Source organism: Thermobia domestica, chromosome 5 (assembly GCF_964235325.1).
Source record: "Thermobia domestica chromosome 5, izTheDome1.hap1.1, whole genome shotgun sequence".
Taxonomy (NCBI): Eukaryota; Metazoa; Arthropoda; class Insecta; order Zygentoma; family Lepismatidae; genus Thermobia; species Thermobia domestica.
The window spans coordinates 282,923,755-282,943,475 of NC_137458.1; the positions used below are offsets into that span (position 1 = coordinate 282,923,755).

Below are 19,721 nucleotides of genomic sequence, written 5' to 3' on the forward strand. Positions count from 1 at the left end.
AAGGAGACGGTGATGATGAGAGATGAGTGAAAATGGTGGAATGAAGAAAGTGGGAGGAAACAGGAGAACCCCGAGAAAACCCACGAGCACGGTGTTTGTGCACCACAAAGTTCACTTGGCGGGGGCTGGGATCGAACCCGGGACCCTCAGCACCAGAGGTGAACGCTCTACCACTGAGCAACCGCACCCCCAGCGCAGACTTGACAATAAGTTTAGGGAGGTTACCGTTGTACCCGATGGCAGAACTTCCTTTGTCTTTCTGCGATGAGCGTTTGTAAGTAAAATATTTTCTGCAGGAATTAAAAAAAAAAAAAATGAAGATTATACTATCATGCTTTTATTACAGCGTTACATGAAGCATGGTAAATATTTTCCGGTGGTATCCCTAGTTCAAGTTACAACCTGTGAAGTCACATTTTTCGAATCTTACTAAAAGAAGCAGATTCAAAATATTTATGGTCCGTGCATTTAAGACATCTACACATAACAGGCATGTTTTTATACTTTTCTGTTGACTTTTTTTTTTTTTTCTGGCAGATTTTTCTGCACAGGCGCGGCAAATTTTCTGCGATCATATCGCAGATCTTGGCACATTCTGCTATGGGGCCGTTGTACTTCAAATACTATTTTAAGAACCAATATTATTCAAGAAGAGATGAATATTGAATATTTACCCAGATATACTGAATCAATAGTCAGATGATAATCTGTCCACTTAAAAAAAAGTCTATTGAAAAGAATCTAATTAATAAAATCATGTTGAAGACAACTTAGTGTTAGCAAGAATGAAACAACATAATGCAATAGTCCACGGTCTGATTATTCATTTTATTTCTTTAAGCAAAGTTCCAACATTCATTTCTTGAATTTGAATGAATTATTGTGGACCCCGCTGCTCCGTTAATAATATACAGAAAGAGAGAGAGAAATGGTGTAATTTTACATGTATTTCACCGAACTAGTGTTATGCTCTGCACTCGAAAGATGAAGGACGATTAATTCATGCAAATCGTGATGGAAGGATAATGGGATAATACTGTGGAAATCCCACGATATAACGCTGTTCACTACAAATTCAAATACAGGGTGTCTACTGGAATACCAGAAAGTAAATTCATGACTTTTTCATGACTTTTCATGACCTTTTTGTTCAAATTTTCATGACCATGGCGATAAAAATTTACCATTAGTAATAATAAACCCCTACCATCAGTGGTGCATCGGAACTATGCGGGTTGCTAGTCTTAAATATCACTTATTGTGAATCTTAAAGAAAGGATCTAAAATTCTGCCGCCTTGTGCTCGAGCACAGAATAGCACTTATCTAAATACGGACCTGCTCTTACCAGTTAATCACTCTATACTGTATTTGAAGTTTTAATTCTGAGTATAATTATCCATTTAGCAGAAATTTGTCTAAATTGCCACTGGCTGCCCATGAGTGGGCCAGCAGTACTCCCATAACGCTGTCAAGAAGTGGAGAATTGGTATTTCGCAGCTCACAGTCAACCTATACTTCTATGATAAGCACAACTTAATTTCACCCAAATGTTGATTTCCTAATTCATATACACGGACTAAATTTATTTTTCTTTAATGTAAACTCAACATTTTTTTCTTTCGCAAGATCAGAGTAAAATAAGCAGAAGTAACGAAAGAATATTACTGGGCCAATGTTATAAAACAACTATTCAGATATGCCATTTATTAACTCTTTACTTCAGAGGTTGACGTACCAGAAGGATAAAAAAGGGAATACTGTTGCAGTCCCGCGTTCCGCTAGTTATCTCATTTCCGAAAAGTAAACTGAGCACTTGCACTCAGAAGGTAAATTCAGGCGGTTTATTTACACATGCTATAAAATGTCAAAATGCACATGGGCTCTTTACCGTGAATTCTACGGTCTGCTCTCTAGTACTATGATCTCCAATATATATCATGGACTGGTATGTATTACTGAGAATCAAAGAGGCACCTAAAGAAAAGTCGAATTTTCGAGGAGATATTTACAGCTAGCTATATGAAATCAAGAGAATTTTTATATCGTGAGGGAAAGTTTATATTAAGGAATTTTCTCGGTAAACATCACTCATTTCGGAAATAAATTATAGATGCATCGTATATGCGGTGCCATTTCATTACCTTTACAATTCTCTGATTTTGAGTAGCAAACTGCGATACGATACCGATTGTATATATATATATATATATATATATATAAAAGCTGGTATATGTAGAAGGACACAGGAGAAAACCAACACAGTTCATAAAAATATAGCACTGCATGCCTCCATTTACTCTTTAAACAAACGAAATTAGTACTGGGGAGAAACAAATATTGTCCAAGTTATGAAGTGAAAAGGAAGTTTTTCACTTTATGTTATGTGATATGTAAACTTGACACTTTGCTGGAATAATCTATTATCATTTCTCCTATATTTTTCACATGTAATCTCTGATGAACATTTCTTATGAAATCAACTTCGTTACAAAATTCTGCTTATCTCGTGACAACATTGTTCAAACCTCCATATTATTACTCAAAAAAATCTCATTAAAAAAATCTCATATTTGGTACCTCTATATCATTACAACAAACATCATAAATTGATATACAATTATGTAACTAACTTCATAAATTGTTTAATGACAAAATTGGATTCTTTTTTAAAAACACATACATTTCCTAATAAAATCACTGTTTTTCATAAATAGCTTTGCTTTGTATATAATTAAATACAAAGAAATTATTATTTGCTGAGCAAAACTAATATATTTTTTATGTCAAGAACTAAATACTTGTGAGAGTTTCGCCAACTAACTCTGGCTTCATCAGACGCTATAAGATAAAGGACTAATGTACAATCTCATATATATACAACCGCTCAGACAATCAGAAGGAAGATGTCTAAGCGGCTGTATGCATATAAGGTTGTACATTAATCCTGTATCTCATAATGTCTGATGAAGCCAGAGTTAGTTGGCGAAACTGTCACAAGTATTTGGTTTTTGATATGAAAAAATATAGTTTTGCTCAGCAAATAATAACTTTGTATTCAAAATCATTAGCATAATTTAAAGTACAAGACTATAATACATTAAATTACTATTTAAAAGACAAATTTTTTATTATCTGTCTATAATAAAGGAAACAAAAAATAATTTGTAGTTCAATAATAAGTAAATTCAACACTGATCATCTCTGCAAAATTGTATGAAAACGTCTAACTTGAAATATGCAGGCCTCCCATTAGGACATTGAAAAAATATAGGACAGTTTGCTTTATACAATAGAATATTATGCTCTGAAACAGAATAATAATAATAATAATAATAATAATAATAAATAAATAAAAAAATAAAGGCCGCCCTTTACCCAATGGGCAACTGGAAACAAAATTTAGATTAATAACGAATAAGAGTACATATAACCTTTTACTTTCTAAACTTAGGAGGTCTTATTTTTCATTACTTCATATCTTTCTAATGAAAAAGAAGACTGATAACTTATTTCTCTGTAATGAAATATTTGAATCTAATTAAACATTGAATTATTTGATCAACGTGTTTTCCTCTGAAATAAATAATGTAACAGCATTTCATGCAACATAGCTCTGCAAATTATATGTACACTTCTAACAGCTAATATATAACAAATTTCAGGACATTTCCAGGATTTTCACCATTTTTCTGCTTTCCATGACTTTTTCAGGTCATTTTTACAATGCAATTTTTTTTTTTTAAATTTTCCAGGACGCGTGGGAACCGTGCATATTATATACAGCAATATTGAAGGCATTGGGATATATTGGTGAATACCCCAAACCTCAATGCCTAGCCAATACTGCTACACACACTACTGAAAGAAAATGCTAACACAGCTTGCGTTGTAAGAAACTGGAGCATGGCAAAGTTCTTTGGCTAAGCTTCATTAGGGAAGAATAAGCACATAGGAAACAAAGAAAGAGAGAAAAAATAGAGCATTAGTCTCTCAGAGATAAGCGACTACTCTTAAAAAAAATACTAAGACAAGTTTAGCATGTGGTTACTGTATGTAGCAATTCAAATCGTCACTGGAACTGCCCTTGGCTTGTATTTTTAATAATTCAATCGCTGAAAAATATAGGAAATAAGAGACAAGATTAAAATATATGACAAATATACACAAATTTCCAAAATATAGGAAAATAGGACAGCTGGGAGCCCTGAAGATTTTTATCTTAAAGAGTTCTACTTTTCACGATTATGCACCAAGATTACGGGTGTCGGTGATGATGATAATGAATAAAATGAAATGAAGGAAGTGGGAAGAAATGGGAGAACCTTGAGAAAAGCCATGCACCAGAGGTGAGCGCTCTACCACTGAGCCATCAAGGAATCTTATGAGAAAAAGCTTGTGTAATGTAAATGAGTTAACATTAAAAGTATAAACACTTACCTTTGACTGGATAATTGAAAGAGCTCCTACTAAGCTGGATATCTGAAGGATCTCCGCTGTTTTTAAGAAGGACGTCAGCTGACTTTTAGTAATGAAAGTTTGTCCTTGATATATATAGTTTAAGAGGGCTACCATGTTTTCATAACTAACATCACTGAGGATAACTATAGGGTGCTGGCAAGGATTAGACTGAAAATTAAAAGAATATAATTTTGATTAGACATTACAGGTTTATACGTAAATACAAAATAAGAGCAAGCATAAAAATACATGCGTGTAGGTTACGGTTTAATAATAATAATAATAACAATACTAATAATACAGTGAAACCTCTCTAAAGCGGACAGCCGTGGGGAATCAAAAATTGTCCGCTATAGAGAGGTTTCGATATTTTCTTACGTAAATTAGTAAATAAGGTGATATGTAATTACAAACTATTGAAGGTAATTTATCAAACCGTTCTATGACTGTGGGCATGTCGACATCTGCGGATTCTCCACAAATCGCTTTGAAAGAAATTTTGTATCTAATCCGAAACTTCTCTAACCACTCGTTCGAGACCTTGAAATCTGAAACATTCATTTCTGTTGCTACCTCCTAATTCTTAGCTTTTAGCATCGACCCTAACACAGGAATTTTTTTTCATACCGCACTCTATAAAAACATTCACTTGCACACCAACTTTGTTGAAAGCAATGAGACACTATTTTTATTGTCATTTTTACACCACAACTTTATTAACTTGTCTTGGTTTTACATTATCTCAGGTGCTTGTGCTTTACCGATACAAAAATTTTCAGCTATTCTTCGCACACCTCAGTATTCTTCGAAAATTCAATCAATTCGATTTTAACATTAGCGCTTCTCGTGGCATTTCGAAAGCTCACAACAACTTACACCTTATTGCTTATTCGATGAAGAATGACTTAAAAAGATTTCCGTCTACAAATAAAGGCACTAAGACAATATGCGAATAATCGGACAAAAAATACCAAACATGTCTTCTGCTTGATTCCAGCGGAACAGTAGAATGACGTGTCATTCCAAATGGCAGGCAACTGTCAATCACTTTTGATTCTAAAACAGGTTGGGTGGGAGTGGAATGCAAGCAAAGGATATGAGGGTGTTGTTAAACAAAGACGCTTCATCTGAGTTTTTGAACAGCCAGTTGACGAGGAAAAATGTTATTACAATGCTTCCTTGGTGATACAGGTATGCATTTCTGAAAATGTATTTTTTTGTACTTTTCAACTTGTTTCTAAAGAAAGTGTCCGTAATATGGAGGTAAATAGTACTAGAGAGTGTCCGCTTTAGAGAGGTTTGTCAACATGGTTTTTTCCTATTACAGTGTTTGGGGATTACAAAATATGTCCGTTATGAGAGGTGTCCGTTAGTAGAGGTTTCACTGTAATAATAATAATAATAATAATAATAATAATAATAATAATAAAACAAAAAACTGAATAGCATTTAGCACTGTTATTCAGGGTTCCTACTGATCTGGGGAAATCTATTTTCCTGATCTTTGGCAGGAAATTCTCTGACTTTCATTACAGGTGTCGGATAACGTTGACATATAAATAAGGAATAAATAACGGTGCATATTTATAAATGAGAACATTTATTCTATAGAGACAAATAGTAATCAATTGCTTATACGTGCATTCCACTTACATCCGATAAAAATCTGAGTAACGTCCATTATAATGTCTGGCTAAGCTGAAATTGGTGTACAATTAATGTTAGAAAAACATACTTTATAAAATTTCTCTGATTTCCAATCTTTTCCCCTGAGTTTCTATGACCTGTACAATTTTCCCTGACCCTGTTATTACAAAAAGTGATCATAACTCGTGCAATTATTATTTAATGATAGATTAAAAAGTAAAATGGTGTATTTCGAGACATATTGCTTTATATTAATTACTTACATAGGCACAATATGATTTCAATCAATTTTGATACGTTCCAGTTATTTTCATCACAAATTACGCACATACACGGGAAGCACAATGAAAATGGAACATTTGGAAAGAGGTATGAAACTAGAATTTTCTTCACGGTAAAAAATATCAAATGGTTCCTGACGTAATTATTTTGGACACAAGAGCTAAACCACCAGCATATTTCCATTTTGTATAAACAACAGTGTAAAATTAATCCAATCAGCTCTTGATCTGACATCTGTTTTTATTCTCATCTTCTCGATTGCTTTGCTACTTCCTGATGACGTGACAACAGTCCTGAAAGCTTGGAAGTGATAACTAGTCTTCTGATAATATTTTTACCTCTACTGTAATGTACCGATTTTCTATACAGTGAACACAATATCCCACAATAGCAAAGCACAATAGAGGCATCTCGAGTAATAACGGGTAAAATTAAATATACTAGTAGCTAATAATGAATAAATAAAGCAAAGAAGCAGTAAAGCAACTAATTGTGCGTCAAAACCTCGTATTCTCAGTTTCCAAATAGTTGTGGATCAAATGTACTACCTGGAGTTTTACGTTCCTTTCCATCGTTTCCCCGTCTCATACCAGTACCGAGGCTATATATTAGGATAGATCAGAATCCCTAATCAAATCTGAAGAAAGCGCCCGGTCAGATACGGAATCTGGGACCACATACAGAAAACACGCGCATTAGCTTCTTAGCCAAGTCGCTGAGAACTCCATCAAAAAACGCTGTTTGCGTAATGCGAATCCACTATTCCGGAGATAGCTTGAAACTTTCCATGAATGATCAGTTTCAAAAAAACTCTGATCTTGCAATTACAATCTTGCTCTAGTACAGTACACAGGAAGATTCTAGAACGTAAGTCCCTCTTTATAAAACTAATGAAATATATTTTACGTACTTTATTTCAGTTCCTTTTCGTTCCCTATTATTATTATTATTATTGTCTTCTTTTCTTCCATTTTTTTTTAATCGTTGAAATATATTATTACCGAAACTAAGAATACTGAACTTCAATCTATGAATAGTCCACCAAGATGTTTCTTTACTTAACCACACTAGTCATATGTTGGTCTATTGTTTTATACATAATAATGTTATAATTATTATTATAATCAGATAAATTAAGTCTTTTTGTTATTTCTTTGATTTTACGTGCATACATTTTATTTTAGTTTGCTTTTTATTTTATTCGAAAAAAAATGGAATCTTTAGTTTTACGTCCCAGGGTTATGCCGGTTAGGCTAAAGGAGACGGTGATGATGAGAAATGAATGAATTGGTGGAATGATGAAAGTGGGAGGAAACGGGAGAACTCCGAGAAAACCCACGAGCACGGTGTTTGTCCACCACAAAGTCCACACGGCGCTAGCTGGGATCGAACCAGTGACTCCAAGCACCGCAGGTGAACGCTCTACCACTGTGCCACCGCGCCCCCTTTATTTTATTCGAGATTCCATTCAAATTCGTTTTCGTCTTCGGAGCAGATGCTGAATTGTTCATTGGCAGTAGACGTGGTATGTGATTGTATTGTGTGAATCAGTCGAAATATTTATATATACTGCAATTTACTGTTTTATACCTCTTCTGTTCTGTATACATTGTACAGTTTCTTTTAGTGTTCTATCTTGATTCTATTGTGTTTGAGTGTTTGGGTTTTGTGGTTTTACAAAATGCTTTTTGTGGCAAAAATAGTGGTGTTCTTTGAAATTCATTTTTCACAATGGGGCATATTGTTTTGCACTGTCTGATGCTATTGATGTTCTTGGTTACTTTTATTTTTTTAAGGGCAAGTTGGGTGAATTACGACAAAACCATTTTTTTGAAATTACTAATTAAACAAAATTCCACTTACATTAAAGAATTACTTCTAATGACATACCGGTATATTCTAAAATAACACACGTTTGGGGGGTGTCCCCACTATTATCTTGTGATATAGATTATTGGAAGAAACGCTTTTATGCAAGTGGTATTTTGTTTAGTCAATAGTTTGAAATAATTTATTTTGTCGTAATTCACCTACCTTGGCCTCTAGGTGGTGGACTTTGTGTTCTAGAACCTTGCCCAGTACACAATTACTTAAAACCTCAAATACCCTCCCCACCTTTGAATGAATCAAGTCCATGAATTTTAAACTATATATTTTCATTAAAAACCTAGAGTAACTTACCTTGAACACATTTCTGAAGTACGGACTCGTCGCTGCTAGGATGACTTTGTGAGCCTTAATATTGTGGCCATCACAAGTTATGGTAACATCAACAAAATCTTCCGCAGTTTTCAGACTTTCCAGGGCATTAACAATGCTAGGTTGGAAGTTTTCCCACCGAAGGCAACAGTTCTGGGAATCCATTTTAATTTACAAGTTACCTATGAAGAAATAAGACATCAAACGTAAACTTTTATTTCCAAGCATTACGAACAACTATTAAATATTGGGTTGATGCAGTAGTTATTAGTTTCTGGTAAAGGCAACACTAAGGTGTTGGTTTATCAATTAACATTTGTCATTTGGACTGGATTTCTCGCGCTTTTCAATATGCTAGAATTTTGTCGATTTGGAGGTTATTTGTGAGCTATGCAAAAATAACACATTAATATGTATGCAGATATTCTTCTGTTTAATGTAAGAGTAGGGTAAAGGAGACGGCTCGAACCATTTCAGCTGTGCGCGAAGAGATTAGAGCCTACCTATTTCAAGTATGCCCTCGGAAAATATATGAAACATACTTCTGCCCCACCCTCGCCAACCTCTTACAGACCTTTGCTTTCGGACAAAAAGTGAATGACCTCGGCTGTGTTGCCAATTTGTCATTCAGTCGTTTGTTTTTAAGCGTGAAGATCGTAGGCTACTTAGAATGGCTAACAAGACAGTGCACAGCGAAGCCCGTGAAATAATTCATTGTGGCAACGTTTCCGCATCTAACTATTCCAAGATCTCGGCCACAGCAACCTGTACCTTCTCTCGTGGCCCTGTGTAGCGTAGTCGCTAAGGCTCTCGTCTTTGGTGCGAGCGACCCAGGGTTCGATTCCCGGTGGGGTCACTCGGTCGAAAAAGTGTAGTACGCTTTTTCAGGCCAGCCACCCTGAATGAGGTTTTCCTCATTCACACCAAGGCAAATGCCGGGGTGGTACCTAAATTATAGGTCCCAGACCGCTTCCTTCCTTCCCTTAGTGTGTTCGCCGAGGGACGTCACCCCTCAAATTATGAAGGGCTAAATGGCCTTAGATGCCGAAAGCCCAGAAATCTATATCCTAAATCCCTTGTACCTTCTCTTTCGAGGGAGGTACGGGAAAACACACAGCGACAGCAGCGACACTTGAAATAGATAGGCTCTAGTACCAAGGAAAACAAGACAAAAAGATGGCAGGGCTCATAGTGGTCGTCTCTTGTAAATAGCTGAAAAATGACCAAAAGCACACGAAAAAGTGACCAAAAGCATACGAAAAAGTGACCAAAATCTCATCATGTCCCTTTTTTCCTTTGTCAATTTCTCCATTACCTCCCTCTTTTTTTTCATCTTTTCTTTACTACTTCTTTTTGAGCTTCCTCCTTTCTTAGGTTTGCTAAGTATGTTACGGTAAACAGACTTAGCAGATGTAAGAAGCTTTTGAGTAAGTGGAACCAGTTCTGGCCTATTTCCGAATTTCTTCATTCCATACATTATATTTAACTTAGCATTGAGAGTTCTCAAAGCCATGGAATATTCATCACCTACTCTTAAGAAGAACATACAAGAAGCATAACACAAGACGAACATGATGAACCACACAAACACACAACGTTGAGCGGACCGTTAACTATTACGAGAGAAAACTAAAAGACTATTATAACAGAAGAAAGAATAGACAGAAAGGTTCTCAACCCCACCTTGAGAGCTTAAGCATCCACCAACCATCCACTGTGCTTTAGAAAGGATAAAAGCTGACCTTTTCATACGTGGTAGCAAGTACTGAAGCTTTCAGAAGTGCAATGAGTAACAAGTTTCTGCTTTTTTTTTTTTTTTTTTTAATATTTATGTTTTTCTTAGAAAACTGCCAATGCAAAACATAAATCATACGAAAAATTCACTTTACCTCCCAAAAAAGTAACTTTTAGTTAAAAAGTAACTCGCTATGAGCCCTGAGATGGCTTAGTTGTTCCAAAAAGTGCAGCCTTGACTTTAGTCTTTTATTTTTAAAGAGCTTTAATCAATTTTTAAAGAGCTTTAATCAACAATGAACCATGGTGCTACATCTGCATTACATGGGCAAGGTTTAAAAAATTAGGCGGATGGACACGCTTTAAGTGAATACAATAGAAATCAGAAATGAAATTTCTGTTTTTTGAGCATAAGAAGTTATCCAGAATTTTCGGACAGGGTCCGTCACTGTCAACCAATTGTAGTACAGTGTTACAACAAACAGCAGCAATCATTGCCATAAGGGAATATCAGAGACAAGCGGGAAGTCATTGCTTCGAATACCAAAATGCTAGTTTGTAAACTGTTGAAAGTATTAATACAACAAAATTGATCAGAGTACTAAATATGCTAATAACACTTATGCGTTTTAGGCAATGTAACATCATGTTCATCAGAAAACGTGTATAATGAAGGCGATGTCACATTACGTACGTTATTCATTTTTTAGCACTTTGGTAAATTTTGCTGTGTTAATACTAGTGGAATATTTAACATTTATAAATAAAAACTGCATGAGTTGTCACAACACCACACAGAAGCATTCATAAGAACTGATGTTACTTCCATAGCAATCCCTCACCAAAGGATCAGCGTGGAGGATTTTTACCGAAGTTGGTTGTCCGCCTGGTTTTTGACAAAAAGCGTAATAACAGCTACGATTTTTTTTTTAATGAAATCTTTCAGTTTTACGTCCGACGATTGTGCCGACTAGGCTACAGGAGGCTGTAATGATGAGAAATGAATGAAACGGCGGGATGAAGAAAAAAAAAAGGGAAAACACCGAGTAAACCCACGCCCATTGTATATGTTAACCTCAAATGTTCCCTTGCTGCGAGCTGGGATCGAACCAGGGACCCCAAGCATCAGAAGCGAACGCTCTATCACTGAGCCACCGCGGTCCCCAACGGTACACTAGAGTAGAGTAGGGTACGATCAGGTTAGTTTGGAGTTACGGGAGTTTGGATGTATTTTGTTAAAATTAGTCGAGTGTAATTTCTCGTCTCTGCGTAAGGATATCAACTGGAGCGTCTCTGTATACCTGCAGCCATATTCAAAATACAAATGCTCGCTACTTTCCCACAATCCAACCATGCAGTAACCTTGCGCGAAAAAGTTCCCTCCGCTTGTCAAATAGTTTCATGTTTATAACCGCTTGTAAAAAAGACAGCGGACTTTTTAATTCGAACGAAAGTTTATATCGCTTGAAAGCCGTATTAAAGACAATGAAAAAAAAAGTAAACCGAATTTTTGAACCTTCTTTTTGGATAATTCGAAGTATTTGCAGTGGAAAAATTGCAAATAGAACAATACAATTTCAACTTTTTTGTGTAAGTTTGTTTTCTTATCCAGAGGCGACCGTGGGAAAGGGAAAGCTTTGTTTGTTGATACCACCTCCATAGGACTCCCTCACGCTATAGAGAATCCGGCAGAAGGTGGTTGGTATGCATCTCTCTTCCTCAATATCCTGGAAGTATTCATCCCTTCTGTAGAAGTGTGAACGACCTTGAACCCTGTCCTCCACTAGAAAATGACTTGTACAAGATATTTGTGCAATTGTTTTTAACTGAACTAAAAACAGTGATGAAAAGAAAAGCAGATTCGTTTATGAACTATTGGCGCGCATTATTCACAATGTCGAATCACGGTGCGTACTGTAATTCCTTATGAAAATGTGGTGCTTTAAAGGTAAGGTGGGTTGCATGTTAATTAGTTTTTCATATATAGTACAATTATTTTGTTCCTTTGATTTTACTTAAAAATGAGAGTTTTTGGCTAATTCGACTTTTTTTTTCTCGCGTCCCCTTGGACTATGCATTAAAGAGACTCCACTGTAAATACAACTTCCGCTCTACTCACATATTATCGAGCACACAAACGGGCAAATTAACCATTTCTTCCCGGTAAATTTTCAAAATTTTGCTAGAAACTGACGACTACTTTGGAACTTAAGCCCAGCGTAGACCCTACGTGATTCAGGAGAATGAAAGGAGTAACAAGCCATCACGTTCACTGGCCATCCTCTATCATGTCTCTCACCATAACCCACGAGTCCGGAAGTGGTATCTGCAACAGAAAGGACAGACAAAAACATGTGAATGAAGGGTGATCGTATGAACTCATCCCAGCCTCACCCCCTTCCTGACGATGACGGTACGATGCATTCTTGGCTTTTATTGGTTGTTGTATGCTTTTCCGGAGTCGGAAAGTGTGTCGGTTCTTTGTTATTATTATCATAAACACAATTTTGAGAGGAAAAAAAAAAAAACTCTTTCAGATTAACGTCTCATATGACCTTTAGGCTAAGGGAGACGATCATTAAAGCAAGTGTATTGCGATGGAAGAATTGGAATGAAAGATGGGAGGAGGAAACGGGAACACTCCGAGAAAACCCACGTGGACATGTCCACCATAAACTTCCTAGGCCGGTGATCGAATCAGGGACCCCATGCACCAGAGTAAGCGCTCTACCACTAAGCCACCATGCCCCCAACAATCTTGAAATTTTAAATATATAAATGAAAATTTCCATTGTATATTTTGTAAGTATTTTGGATAATTTATCGTCACATCATATAATGAGTCATCTTAGGCGTAATTTGGGTCGCCTGAAAATTCAGGATGAACCGTCTAATGCGTGACAGGTGGCAATTCTAATGACCACCTATAGAAAAATAGCATACTTGTTTCATGAAAGGGTAACAAAATTAACATATAAATACGGAACGCATACATCAGTCTGTGTATGTCAGTTAAGTAAATCTCATTTACATTTTCTTATACAATTTCTCAATTACCGGAGTACTTCCGGGTGCCTTCCGAACTACGATAAACTCAACTGCAATTGTATGTTATTCTTATGTATACCATGTTTTGTAGCAAGCGGTATCCCAGTCCCCCCCTCTCATCTTTATACTACCCTAAGGTTATCAAAAGTATTCTTTTTCGAATTGTGTGACAGTTTTGAAGGGTCGTGTGGTGCTAAGATTAATTATAATAAATTAACACTTTTAATTAAGGCAAGTTGCCTATTGTAATGAGTTGGTTATTTAATAGTTTGAAACATACCAAAGCAATGACATATGTTTTAAATACATTAACTAATTTTGTAAGATCATGCTCTACTTCATGTTTGTTCATATTAATTCTGCCGCCTTTATTGTTAGAATTTTCAATAATAACCAATATTATCAGTGGTAACACATAATTACATCAAGGGGACGGCTCCAATCCCCCAAACTATGTCGCATAAAGTTTATATTTATATATGATACCGAGTACTTCCTTAACCTTGTTGAACCGGGCTTAAAACCCGGATATGCCCTCCGTGTATGACACTAATTAACTGGTAGAGTGAGAAAAATAAACTGACCGAGGGGAAAACGAACCAGGAGGTGTTGGAAATGATGGGAGAGAATTTAGATAAGCTAACTGGAACATTGGGTGAGAAAGATTGTATCATGAGGGAGTGCTAGAGCGTATAATGCAGGAATGAGAGGAAGGGGAGAAGCAGGCTACAGTTTACTGACAATATGAAAACAGAAAATCGTAATGTGAAGACGGAGGTTAGCTGAAGACTATGGAGCATTGAAGTGTTTCAGTTTCGGCAAATAATCTGGCAAGAATGGTAAGTATCTATGGTGATCCCGTCCGTGCAGGCCAAGTTTAGCAACGCCATGCGAAATAATTAGACCTACTGAAACGTTGTAATTTTTTCACTAATTTTCTTCTTATTCTCCATCAAAGGATTTACGTTGGGCGATATGCCTTTACCCCAATTAGCATTGATAGAATTTAAGGAAACTACCAGAAGTACTACAGTTCTTTGCGATTTCAATAGATACAGCGTTCCGATGAGACATAAGAACTTGCTAGAAAAAAAACTAACCTGAGCTAGATGGTCACTAAAAAGTACGGCTAATGTTTAGCAGAAGAGGTCCAGCAATTGTTTCTAAAAAAATGTTACAATTTCGGTAACTTTTGCTCATATTAGGTTAGTTTGGGTTACATTAGGTTAGTTTATGTAAGTGTAGGAGTCCAGCATAATTTTCCAAAAAATGATAGGATTTCGCTTATTTGTGCTAATATTAGGTTAGATTTGGTTACGTTATGTCAGATCTAAGTACTCGCATCGTCTATTTCTCCTGTAAATTTTGTTTTTTACGTGCTTCAAGACCCCTTCTGCTAAACATAACCCAAAAGTACGAATGCTATCCAACCGAGCCTGGGCAGGGGTTAACCGCTATACCGCCGAACCAATTTTAGAAAATTTAATAGATGAATTTATTTTGGTTTGTAAGGAAGAATGAGTGAAATAGTGGAAGTTAAGAAAATACTTCTTGTTGTTAGTTGTTTTTAATGTTGCAAGCGGCACTGTATGTGGAGGCGGAAGGATCTGTTTGACGGAGAAATACACTTATTATGATTTATGCGAAAGGCAGTGTGGAAATAGTGCGTAAATGACAAGATTGTCACATATCGTGTTTGAGTTTTATCGAGTTGTACAAAAATAAGGAATGTCAGTTGTTGAAATTGTGAAAAATGTGGTCTACTAAAGAGGTGAACAGTTTGTTCTAAGTGTAGAAACGAAATATAACTACAGAAAAGAAGAGGAACACCTAACCAAACCTAATCTGATGTAATCTAATCTAACCTAATTCAGCACATTTTGGTACTTATTCGGGATATAGTATACAACAGTTTCTCATCATTTCCCGAGGACTCACGAAGTTCAGTCTTTTGCGGACTATTTATTGAGGATCTAGGAACTTGAAAATGGGGTAACAAAGCAACTTTCATTTACTTATTGACTGAAACTTGTACATGACACACCATTTCTGTACGTGGTGCAAGAGTAAGAACTATCCTCGAGTCCGGAACACGATGAGGAACTGTTGTATACTATTACCCTTTTTCGGATGGCATCTAGTTTATCCAAAGCTGTGCAACACATAAACCATGAATCTTATGAGATTACTGTTGTTCCACTATCCTCGTTTATGCGTACACTCACTGCCACTGACGCTCCTGCTCCCGCTCGGGCACCACTACTGTGCCAGGTTGAGCCAGGTCACAACTTAAGATTTTTGGGGAGAAACTTATCAATATTCCCCTTTCTTCGATTTTCATGTGATCCAGCGATACAGCAGTCGTGATATACGCGTAAGTAAAAGTTTTCGCAATGAGAAGAGTTCCAATAGCACTTCTAATGGTTTCACACTAGTAACACTACACATGTTTAGGGCATTACTGCTGTATCGCCGGACCAATTTGAAAATCGAAAAAAGGACCAAAATGTACTGCATTCGGTTATATTTGGTTGGATTACATTACGGTACGTTACGTTAGATTATGTTATTAGGCGTAGTTTTACTATACGGGTCCATAATATAAGTAGTAATAGTAGTAGTAGGAATGGGTTAGAAGCCCCGCAGGAGTTAGTTGGGTTCTATTCTCGACATGAAATGGGCAAATTAAAGACTTGCCCAATCTTTTCTTGCTCCTTTTACAATCTATGGATCCGGATAGTAAAACAAGGCAAAGTTCTAGAACACAGGTCCCCCTTCCCATTCAACTATAATAAAGACAGAAAACAACGTGCCCTGCGGGGCTTTAACCCACCTTCACTCGCTGTCGCTCGCTAGGCAATATTATGCGAATTAAATATTAAACTTTGGTACCGAAAGGAACCAACCTAGCTACTAACATATACGGAGGGACCTGTATTCTAGAACCTTCGCGTAAAAGAAAAATGAAATGAAATTTTTGAGTTTACGTCCCACGATTATGCCGATTAGGCCAAAGGAGACGGTGATGAGAGATAAATGAAACGGTGGAATGAAGAGTGGGAGGAAACAGAACCCCGAGAAAACCCACGCACATGGTGTTTTGTCCACCACAAAGTTCACTTGGCGCGAGCAATGCGCGTAAAACAAGTGTACCTCTCCGCGAAATAGTCCATCCACCTCCACATAAAGTGCCGCTTATAACATCAAAAACAATCAAAATATACAACCATTTTCTTAACGTTTACTATTCCCCTTACCTGACTTTCACTCATTTTTCCTCACAAACTTAAATAAATTCTCCAATTGACCCGGTAAGTTTCCTAAAATTGGTCCGGCGATACAGCAGTTAACCCCACCTTTTCTACATTGCAGAAATACTCAGCCGGTGAAAAATGCCACATTTACAATCACCTTTCATATGTATCTCACTTATTTTAACGGCCGTATACCACTTGTAATGATTTTACGATAATAACTCTACACTTGTAAACCTAAAATGCAGCTGTATTAATTAGTATTTAATTGTTTGGACTACAGAAATTTGTTTAGGCTTGTGTATAGCCCGCTCCCCCCAGTTCTTTGTCACCGGAACTGGAAGAGTCACTACTACTACTACTACTACTACTACTACTGCTACTACTACTACTACTACTGCTACTACTACTACTACTTCTATCGACAACAGAACCCAACCAACCCCTGCGGGGCTTCTAACCCGTTCCTACTACTACTACTATTGCTACTAACTACCACTACTACTACTACTATTGCTACTAACTACCACTACTACTACTACTATTGCTACTAACTACCACTACTACTACTACTACTACTGCTACTACTATTTATACTAAAAGAGCTTCCCTACCACAAGATTTACATCTTAAATCTTTATAACATGCGATTCCGATTCATTATGAACTAGTATGAATCGTTAGAACTAGTATGAATCCTTGCAGAGTATTGAATTTTACCTCAAAATTCTGCAAAATATAGTATGCCTAAAGTTGACCAGCAGTGTTCATACGAGTTTCTTTTTCTACTTTTATAGTCTGGTAACCTTATACCCCCTCCCAGAAAAAGCTATTTAAAAAGTACCTGTCTTCATCTTAACCGACATTGTAAATGATATAGTGATGTTATTGAACGAGTGCGTAATCACACTCATTTAGAATTCATCATTAAACGCAACCAAAATGTGAGAACAATCACTCTTACGTAAGAAAATACAATCACACGTATAAATTTCAAACACAAGTAAATAGTCCATGTTTTAAACAGGCAAACTACACCTTTAAATTGTCAGTACACACCCCACCAATTGCGCTACCGCCAAACAGTACGCGCGCTAATTTATCTCTAGTCATCAGGGTTGGAAGTTAATATAAATATTGTTTCCACGAAACTTCCTTAAAACAAAGCTGTACGGTTGTAACATGCTTAGAATAGGTGCCTCGGACCTCATTCCATAGCGATTTGCATCAAACCCAATGCAAAATTTCGTTTTTATTTTGCGATAATAGTTATTGCGACTATAATTGCTTAATACAATTTCTGCTTTGCGTTTCTATCAAGAAATATTACGAAAATCGATGCAGAATAAGGTCTCTCATTCTATATTGATTCAATGTCAGAAGGGCTCGAATAAAAGGGCAAGCATAGAAAGGCCAGATTCAGAACGGCCCGCGTCAAAAGTGTTCTAATAGAGCATCTCGACTAAAGAGCCTTGAGAAAAGTGTAGGTGTCAAATGGGCCAGGGTCAAACGACACCACTTTAAGAAGGCCTCAGATCAAAGTATAAAAAAAAATACTTATTATTATGAAAAATATTATGTAGACAGCATCTGTTTTATTTGTTCTGAAAGATCATACATGTGGATTGTGCATCTATATATAATGTTAGTCAAAAGCATTGGAAAAAGTCAGAGTAACTAGACCCGTGAATGGAGGAAAAGCAAATGTTGCAACGCGATATTACATTTTCTATCCCAGTTTGTTGAGAAGCGGAAGAGACGTTAGAATATGACATCCTGCCCATGAAGAAAGAAACCTAACAGTTGAAAAACCAACAGTGACTAAGGCTAGTTCTAGACGGAAACATTTATCGTAGCATTTCTCATAGCAAAGTCTTATCATCGATATCCTACCGTGTAAAGTAGCAAATGCTATAGCACTTCCCATGCAATGGTATTTCTTGTCGATAGAACCTGCTCTATTTCGTAGCATTTTCCCCAGCATTTCTGGTGCGATTGCAGCGCCGTGGTGTGTTAAAAAGAAGCGAAAAATTTTGTGCTAAATATCCATGCTCTTTGTTTTGAGTGGGAAATTGAATTGTAGTAAAGAAAAATGAGTTGGAGTAGGGATGCTCTTTGCCCACATACTTCTTTGTGATTTTCGTTTTTTAATATGACCGTCGAGAACTGTTACAATTACTATAGCTTTAGCTACCTCACGCTTAATTTCGAAGTCGTAGTTGCGCTCTTCTCCAGTGATTTGTTTGCTACGTCGCGACAAATGCCTATCAAAATGCTACCGTTTAAAAGCATCATATACTTTTGATGCCATAGAATGTTATATGAAATTTTTGGCACCACATCTGGTACAAGATAAATGCTACGATAAATGCTTCCGTCTAAAACTTCCCTTACACGATTTTTTTTTTAACGAGCGTGTATTTATGTGTGTGGTGTCTTATAATTTCTTTCTAATGTTGTTCGTAGACGATCATAGAAAGTTTGAACAAGACCTTTCAACACCTCAAATTTACACGTTCAAAGGAATATTGTTTATGTCGCTTGAACAATAGCCGAATGGACATGAAACGATTTTTGCACTATCATAGAGTTATCGAATCATTTTTTCTATACTTATTGATAGATGGTAGTCCAAAACAAGTGAGCGAGACTATGAAAACAAATCAAAGCGAAACTGGGTACTGATTTAGTTCAGAACTACGCATGAATAGCTATAATATTAGCATTTGTTTCCTAATTTTCTACAGGCATTTGATTTTAATAAATTATATTAAATCAATTATAAAACAGGTCAATTGATTTTGTAGCAAGTCCATCGAATTTTCACTAAATATTTAATCAATTTTACATAAACTGCAGGTTAGGTTAACTTACATTAAAAGAGTGAAGTGTTCCTTTGGTATAAAATCGTTCCACGTAGTAAGCTTTCTTTAAATCTGAATTTTCATATGGTGTAATGATGACAGAATCACACTCAAGAAAAAATCAAACTGTTTCCTAAAATTGTGTGTATCACGAGGCCTTCTAGTGTTATTTATGTTATGGCATTGAAGACTGTTTAAAGAAAAGGCTGAAAATACAGGAAAGCAAACGAATCA

The 19,721-nt window shown here is 36.3% G+C and overlaps 1 protein-coding gene across 5 annotated transcripts in view; it reads right to left on the reverse strand.

The window, feature by feature from the left end:
• LOC145686673 (uncharacterized) overlaps nucleotides 1-18,593 on the reverse strand; it is a 66,217-nt gene extending 47,624 nt beyond the window's left edge. The window contains exons 1-3 of one of the 5 annotated variants that reach the window (XM_081760191.1): nucleotides 18,517-18,593; nucleotides 8,570-8,769; nucleotides 4,439-4,627 (exon numbers count right to left, since the gene is read on the reverse strand). In XM_081760191.1, the coding sequence (XP_081616317.1) occupies nucleotides 4,439-4,627; nucleotides 8,570-8,752 (372 nt within the window). In that variant the 5' untranslated portion in view covers nucleotides 8,753-8,769; nucleotides 18,517-18,593. The other 4 variants (XM_081760190.1, XM_081760186.1, XM_081760188.1 and 1 more) reach the window with 4 other exon arrangements.
• Between the last annotated feature and the right edge of the window lie 1,128 nt (nucleotides 18,594-19,721).